Raw genomic sequence first — 9,351 nt, forward strand, 5'->3', positions numbered from 1 at the left:
GTTCTATGTAGGTTATCTGTTGACAAAACTCATTTCCAAGTTCCAGCAAAATAAAGGCAAAATAATACCAGTTCATTTCCATTACGCAGACGAGTAATTTGATAAATCAAATGAAACATTATCATTTTATTTAATATCGTTGTATTAAATAATTTTACACAGTTAAAATATTATTTTATGTTATCATGGAAATTCATGAACTGTCTCAAGAGTCAATGCAATGCAATACCTAGTACTGAATAACTATATACTTTACCATGAATGTGTATCACTTACACTTGATAGATTAAAATATATTTGTATTTACAGTATCCATTCAGCGTGTAAAAATTCCTGGTAATTTAAATACTATTAGTGGTGGATACTTTGTGCTCCTTGCAGCAACACACGAGCATGAACACAAGAGGTTAATGGCAATGGATAAAACTGGACTATCGATGTATCGTTACAAGATCAAAACATGTACCGGAGACCACTGGAAAGCATAAACTATCATCCGGAGGTGAGTTTAATAATATTAAAGTGTTAATATTTTATAATTTATATAAAATTTAGCATATATTGTCCATTAAGGAGAATACTTGGCTTAGAGATTTCAATTTTTAATGAAGTATTTAAAAAGTTTTTGATGACATTTAATTAATATAATAAATCTTATAGATGGGTACAAAGCTGAGTATTGCTCGATGGGGCCAAAAATTTCGGATTTATTTTTAAACATTTATTACAAAATAAATCAAATACAAATAATAAAATATTTAAATATGAAGCTTTACGAACATTGTATGTTTAATAAAAAATAATGCAATAGTATTATTTAATAATAATTAATATATTTAGTATACATATTATATATTTATATAGTTGTATAAATGAATTAAAAATCAATTTTGACACGTGATTCGAAAAGTTTACTATTTTTTTAGTACATTGTAAATTTAGAAATAAATATGAAAAAACTTTTTACGTGATTTTAAAAATTAAGTAGGTACAATTTATTTTGGTTTGCTCATTGTGTAGTCCATTGCCGTTTTATGGATATGTATAATATTAATCATACTGAAGTTTTTAAAAAAACCATACATTTTAAAAATACGATTAATGTTACCGGTTTATGAAATAAAAATGTTGGCTAGCAACACGTCTACGATAATCATAAATATAAGAAACAATATTTTAAACTTCGACTTTAAACGCTAAAACACTAATAAAAACAAAGTGAAATACTTTGTTTAAGGTGTATAGTATGTATGTTGGGTTAAGCAATGTGAAAACAGTTCGGCCCTCATGTAGTGATTTTCAATGAAAAAAAAAAAAAAAAAAGTTTTTAGTATGTACCATATAAAAATTAATTGAATATCCAAAATATAGAATGTTATGGTTATGAAGTTAAAGCAAAGTTAATAGGTAACCATTCAATTATTGATTTAATATTTTAATTTTATATTTAGTATTTAAAATCATAATAATAAGGATTGTTGTGTATCAATACGTAAAGAATTATTTCTATAATAGTAGATAAAAAAAAAAAAAAAAGATATAAAACAATAAAAATTGATTTTATTTCATTATATAATATTTAACATTGTTAATATTAATGATACACTTAATAAACTTCTGGTACACCTGCAGTAGTCGAATTGTCAATGTTACATTCATTTGTACCTCTTCGAATTTTGAAAAGACCATTGTCACCCCATTCTTCGTTCCACGAGTTAACCAACAACCAATATGGGACTCCGTATTCTTCACCCCATCCAATTAATTTTACCGCGTGTCCTCCTAAATATGTTGCATTTTCTGATTTAATGTAGACTCCTAAAAATAATAATATTTATGACAACTAGTTCAGAAATTTCAATAAGCAATTTAAACAAGAATTTAAGTATAAACAATGCAAAACTTCGTTACAAGTAATATTAATTTACCTGATTTGTAACTGGGGAAATCATCATACACGTCGAAAGATGCTTCAATGGGACCATAAGTCATAAGGTCCTTTTGGATACTTGAGTATGTAAGGCGATAATAATCTCTTGCTGAAATCATAATTTTTTAATAGTTTAAAAACAAATTAGATTTAATAATTGCTATTGATATAATAATATTATATCTGAAGAAACCGTACTGTATCTGTGATCGCTTTTAAAATCAATGTCTTGATCTCCGTAACACTTTCTCTTGCATCTGTGATTTTTTTCCATCGGTTTTCCAGCGCAAGTATTATTTCCTTGTTCGTCTAATGGGCAAGGAGAAACTCTGTATGGTTCACAGCCCTAAAAATATACGAATAATAAAATAAATTGACGTATATAAAAGTACTTCCTATTTAATAACTGGTTACCTCTCCTGATTCATAATCTCCTCCTGTGACAAGACCGTGTTTCTTAAAACGTTCCCATGCTTTTATTGGGTATCCTCCATGACAGCCAAACCCACACAAATGACAGCAGAAAGTTATTTCTTCTGCAGATAATAGTTCATTGAAATCTCCATTTGTAGCTATACAAAGACGGTCAGCAAACGCCGAGCTTGTTGATAATGCCTGTAAGATAGATATTCAGTTAAATGAATTTTATACTTTTGTCATTTATATATATATATATATATATATAGTTAAGTAAAAATAATTTTTACGTATTATATAATATATACAAACATACCCAACACGATCCACAATTTCCTTGGTCTCGGACTCGTCCAATAGTTGTACAATGTTTCCATTTTTTCCTCGCGTCAAATTTTTTTGGAATTCTGCCGAACAAATTATCGTATTCCTCGTCTTCTGATTTGTACATTTTGTGGTCAAGTTTGTCTGGACTTTGTACACCTTTAGATCCCAGAAGTCTTAAAATGTCGTCTTTTAGTGTAGAAGGATCGAAGTTGATACCAGCCTAATTAAAATAGGTAAATAAACATAAATCGAAAATACTTTATAATTTTTTTATTTTATATTAATTTAAATACTGAATAAATATAATATATCGTTTCTGTTCTGAATCAATGAGTATGCAATAACTATCATTGAACTTAAATTTCATTACAGTGATCTACTCAATGAATCATAAAGAGTGTAATTTAGATTAAATTAATTATACAGCAGAACAATGAATTTGTTTTTTTGCATTAGAGCTCATAATTTACTAAGTTTCTATGAATAATTTTTTAATTAAAATGAGTTAAAATATTTAAAATATAATTTATAAATGTATCATGTGTAAAAAAAATATAGTTTATGATGTTATTGATATAAAATAGAAATAGATCTCTTTTAGTCTATATATGTGTATTCTCTCTATGTCTAATCGATAAACTATCAGAATTAAAAATATGTATGATACGAGTACCTAATTTAATTAAAAAAAGTAATGTGGGCTTAAATAATCATTTACCAATAAATACTTATTTGTTTTATTATATTTTATTATAATTTGCATGTACCTAATTGGAAGTTCCTAATTTTAAACTTAATTAGTTTTTAGATACTTTATTATCTAGAAAATAAAAAGTATTAGATTAATAGAGTATAATCATGTATGAATGTCAAATATGTGATGCAAAAAAAATAATTGAAATTGAGCATAAATTAACCTTAACGCGTAATGCTTAGTATAAGTAATTAATAAATATAAATACAACTAAAAATATTAAATATATGTTGTAAAATTTACCTTCCATGTTGTTACTTTTTCGTTGATTTGGTCGATGTGGTCTTTTTCCAAAAAGTATGCTTGTTCTGTCATATAGACACTGAACAAGATGACCGACAATAAAATTAAAACTCTTGCCATTATTGCAATTATTTTGTTAAAAAGTACTATAAAATAAAACAATAATCTGTATTGTAGACTGCTAGTATAATCGTGCAATGAGTAACTTTTTTTAAATTTCCACCGTTTATATACTATTGTATATTCTACTTGGAATACTCGAAGAAAATAATTAATATTTTATTCGTCAGTTTTTCTCAGAAAACTATTGAGTATTTTCAAGTGTTATGATTACAAATAATACAAATACATTTTTCATTTAAATAATTGCCTTTTATACAATCAGAGCCAGAGTCGGACTGGCGTCAAAAAGCCCAATCTGCGATCTTATCAAAGGGCCCTTGCTAGGGTTAGAGTGGTTAGGCTAAAAATTGTTATCTCCGTCCTCTTCTTCTATATTTTTATATTTAAATAAGATAGTTATTATATGAAATGAAAATAAAATACATATTAAATTACATAAAAGTTAAGTATTTTATTCAAATACTAAATAATATAGATACTATAAAATTATTATTTATAATAATTTGTTTGACCTAACAAACATGAAACAATACTTAAATGATATATGATAATAATTAATAAACATTTTAATTTGAATAATTAAAACACTTAAATTAATGGCTAGTTAAAATTTAAAATTACAATTCAATTTATAATTCAACTTTAAAACAACAGTTTTAAAAATTCATTAGAACTCTTTCCAATAATATCAATTACACTATCTTTATCAATTTCAAAATTTCTTTCAATATTCATCAATAACAATGCTTCCATTGTTTCTTGGGAAATAGCTGATCTTAATTTTGTTTTAATATTTTTTTAATTTTGAAAAGATTCTTTCACAAGTAACTTAAGTACATGGCAATTTTAATACAAATTTATATGCATAATATATATTATTAAAACAATCAGACTGTTGAACTATATTATGTAACACATTGAAAGTACACCGTAAATAGTTATAACATGTTTTACAATTGTTGGATGGATCAATTTCAGATGCTTGGTCTTGATATAAATCTAGTTCATGTTCATAAATAGGAATTTGGGAGACTTCAGTTAAAAATGTGAAAGTATCTTTAAATGTTTTAGTAATGGGATTAATATGTAAATCAAATTGTTCTAATTCATATGCAAGTGTGTTTCTATCAATATTTGTTAAAATTGAAAGTTCTAGTAAAGTATTTGCATGTACTTCATTTTTTATTGAATTACAATTAATAAAAAACTAAGCAAATACAATCATTTAGTAATTTTGAATTACTTATAAATCGTTTATCTAAGCTTAACTATATTAATTGATGTGTGTGTGTGTGTATACGCGGGTACGCCGTGTGGTCGAACGACCCGCAAGCAATTATTATATTACTATTAATTATTATTACAATTCAGTTGTTAGATAATATTAATTTTATTTTATAAATCTAAGATCAATAAGGAACCATTAAAAGTGTTAAGATATGTTTGAATAAATGATAATCTTATTTACATTTAAAATATGAACATGAAGTTTGGGGGTCCAAACATTCCAAACTAGCCGGGGGCCCGTCCGCGATCTATGGTCCGGGCTAGTCCGACCCTGCTTAGAGCTTTATTAAATGTCTACGAATTTCGATACCTCATAGGTTATTTTGTTTTACGTATATCCTCACATAGGTCATTTTGTTCTGAAACTTTAATATTTTAAACTGTAATTATAATTGTAAGATATTTTTAATTTTATAAAATACGATTTTTGACGATCTTATAATATTTCAATCATAGCGTTTTAGTAGAACGAAAAATGTATTTTGAAAGTTTTTAATTAATTGTAATTTGTATTATATTTTAATTTGATATTTAATCAGAGTATGATAATATTATGATTTAAGATATCGTAAAATGGTATGCAAAATATTGATTAAATAGTGATTTCCTCCTTTTTGCCACAGTATGAAAAGGTACTATGAATTTAAAGTATATAATTTCAACGACAATTATTATTCATTTATTATTATTTAAAACTATATTGAATTTTAAGTAGCTGGCGATCGTATGGCTACCTATGAATGATACGATGTAACTGACGACGGTGTTATGGCAGTCAACATGTTCATTTATTTAATTTTTATTGATAATTAACGTAAAAATAAAATTGTTCATTATTTGCATTAACAAAAAAATCATAAATGATTTCGTTATCTAGTGGGCGAATTTTTAATCAATTTTAGGGAGTTTATGATTAGTTCACTTGCTAGATGGCGTTATCGTATATAATATTTTTATATAATTCAAAAAATGTATAATTTTATTTTTACCTATATGGGCTATATGAATATAAATTAGTATTAACAAATTGTTATAATGTTTATGTAATGAATCATTTGCAATATTTCATTCATGTAAATGTTATTTAGTAGATTTCTCATTGTTTTTTTTTTTTTGTTGTTAAAAAAAATTTTGTTATTAATTTTTAAGTCGACATCACTTTACTGTAAGACTATTCACCTTGTCATAGTATAAATAAGTGAATATTATCTATTAATTAATCTATTTATTTTGAAAATGTTATTGAATAATATTATAATAAAAATCATAAAATCGCGATAAGTTTTTAGTTATCATGAATAATGTATTTAAATTATGACAAGATAATGACTATCATTATTCATTGTTTAACTATGTAATTCCATTCAAATTTGAAATTAAAATGTCCATAAAAAAAAAAAAAAAACTATTTTCATATATTTTTTGGTTTTAGTATGAACACATGTTAACAATTTCGTATTAAATTTTTAGCCTTAGTTAAAAAAATTGAACATTTTATAATTTTTTGTGATTTTGACAAATTTTGTTAAAATTATAACTTCAAATGCTTTTTAAAATAAGTTGATTTTATGAATTCTAAATATTTTAGTATATCAAAAAGAAAAACCGATGCGGAATGTTTTAAAATTATCAAGTTTTTTTTCACGCGAAAATTTTGAATGACATTCAAAGGAATAAAACTAAAAATAATTGAAAATGATTATGAAGAACTCAAAAAAGTTAAAATAATATTATGTACAGAAAGTGATTAAGTACACATTTTGTGAAAATTTTAAACATCTATGTTTCTTCGTTTTTGAATTACAACAAAATATCAAAAATCAAAAATCGTTTGAGGAGAAATCTTCATTTTACAAGTAAATAATATCAAAGATCGTAAAAAATTAAACTTGAAATGCTTATGAAAAACCAGAATGATTTTTTTTTTTTTTTATTGCTTGCAGATAAATTTTAATATTAGGAATATTGTGTCATATTTTAGATTCTGAGCGGAGCGATGGATGTATTATTAATTTTACATTGACCTTTTTTTTTTGCGTCAGTTAATATTTTTTACAGAGGAAACAATGCTTTGATTTGTAAAAATAGGGGTGGTGTCTGGTGAAAAGTAGGATTCAGTAGGTATTTTCGAGAGCACAAAGTAAAAAAATTCCAAAATTTAATTTTAAGAACGTGATAAAAAATAAGGATTTTCATGCAAATCCAATTTTGACAATATATATTTTATTTTTTTAGTGTAACTTAAAAACGAATAACCGTATATAAATACTTGACATTTTCACCAAATACTTAAAGAATTGTTTTTTTATTTACGAAAAAATGTCAAAAATTTTTCATCTATTTCTTAGATTAACAATGGGTGGCTTCTTCAATCGAGTTGTTAAAATTTTTTTCAGTTATATAACTCATACTCTTATTACGCTTACAGTTACAGATCGTGTAACAATAATAAAGAAAAACAAATTTAAACTATGTGTATAAGCATGAGATATTTTCATTTTTTTTTTTTTTTTTTGGCTTTTTTCCTAGAAATATTCACCAAAAATTTCTATGTAAAATGCTTGAAAATTTAAATCAAAGTAAATAATTTCTAATCTAAAAAAATATCAAAAATCTTTAGTTAGAAATTTTTTTATAAGCATTTATTAAATTAGATGCTTAACAAAATTCATAAAAATTGCGAAAATTAAAAAATTATTTTTTATGCTCAAGTTTTGAAATTTTTCTATTTGTTTTTCCGGATTATTTTAAAAAGTACTAGGGATTTTGAATTTCTTTTTATAAACTAAATTCAATTTGTTATGAAAAACCACACATAATGTTAAAAATCGTAACATTTTTCAATTATTTATCGTGTTGTACACATCCATAAAAAAAAAAACCACGCGTTATTGTAAAATCAATACATTCGTCACTCAGCTCAGAACCTTAAAGATCAACATCCTGACACGTAGGAACCTTACATAATTATTATTCATTACTTAGTAGTAACTTAAATTAAATGTTGGTCAGTGCTTCGTGATTTTTTTTCTAGATTTCATGAATTTTAGACTAATACTTTGTACTTATTTTTGTGGCTAAACTTAGGAGGGTTGGCGAGCAAAACGAGCAACGGAATAAGTAGCAGAGGCCTATAGTACTTTTATTATTTATAAATTGTTTTTCATTGATAATATAATATTGCGATATGCATAAACGATTAAACCACAGCTTCAATGACTCGAAATAAGAGTCATCGCCCGATTACGGCCAAAAGTGGCCTTATTTCCTTTTTTATATCTTGATTTCAGTTTATGAAAAATAGTTATATGAAAAACTGTTTTTTTTGTGATTAGTAAAATTAAATAAACATTCTGATTGCATATAACGTATTTTAAATAAAAAATAGATTGTAAATAGAATACTAGCACAATACACACGATCTAAAAATATTCAGCGTGAATTAAGTCCATTAAGGATAAGAAAGCTCAAAAAAAAAATAAATAAACTGCAAGGTTTATTTTAACCTTCGAGTTTTTAAGATTAATAAGTTATAAAAATTAAATTATAACATAAAAAATTTTTTTTTTTTTTTATTGTAGCCTTTTAGACTATGTTTTATGTATACATTATATACGTTTTTACATCGTACTTGTAATGCATTCTAATAATTACACTTTGTATAATATATATTATACAGATATACTGTTAAGAAATTTAAAAGTATAACTTATTTACTCAATAAAAATAAATTTATATACCATACTAGTTATACTATTTTGAGTTGACTGTATCAATAGTTTTCTGAACAAACGGCTGATATCTGTGTACAAAATTAAATTGTATTGTATTTTTATTTTTAAATTTTTATTTATACATAGAAACGTTGTTTCGGGAATCAATGATTTATGTTTGAACGCTATCTGAAAATTTATTTTAGGGACGCAACGATGTTATCTGAATTTGATCATCATCGTTTGAAAGAACTAAGAAGTTAACCTTGTATGACACTAGCTGGTATAACCCGAAGGTGATAATTTTGGTATTTTGGGAATAGCAATCGAGTGTACGTAAATTATTCAGGTGGGAAAACCAAAATTATTAATGCAATGTAAATTGTAATACAATAATTAATCACAGTGTAGTAATTGATAGTTATCAGCAATGCCGTGAAATTATGCTAATAGACTAATAATTGAAAATAAATATAACATATTCTAATATACCTATTATATGTTTTTAACATTCTATAATAATGTTTGTAATAATAATTTTCAGATTTTAGGTTTTG

The 9,351-nt window shown here is 24.9% G+C and overlaps 1 protein-coding gene across 1 annotated transcript; it reads right to left on the reverse strand.

Moving 5' to 3' along the window:
• Positions 1-1,592: 1,592 nt before the first annotated feature.
• LOC112590854 (cathepsin B-like cysteine proteinase 4) lies at positions 1,593-3,880 on the reverse strand. Its single transcript, XM_025334436.1, has 6 exons — positions 3,672-3,880; positions 2,664-2,894; positions 2,345-2,545; positions 2,129-2,276; positions 1,929-2,039; positions 1,593-1,818 (listed from the first exon to the last, which is right to left on the reverse strand). Exons 1-6 carry the CDS (start codon positions 3,789-3,791, stop codon positions 1,607-1,609), a joined length of 1,023 nt encoding a protein of 340 aa, XP_025190221.1. The 5' UTR covers positions 3,792-3,880; the 3' UTR covers positions 1,593-1,606.
• Between the last annotated feature and the right edge of the window lie 5,471 nt (positions 3,881-9,351).

The sequence above is a fragment of the Melanaphis sacchari genome, unplaced genomic scaffold (genome assembly GCF_002803265.2).
Source record: "Melanaphis sacchari strain LSU unplaced genomic scaffold, SCAv2.0 Contig120_pilon_pilon, whole genome shotgun sequence".
NCBI classification, from domain to species: Eukaryota; Metazoa; Arthropoda; class Insecta; order Hemiptera; family Aphididae; genus Melanaphis; species Melanaphis sacchari.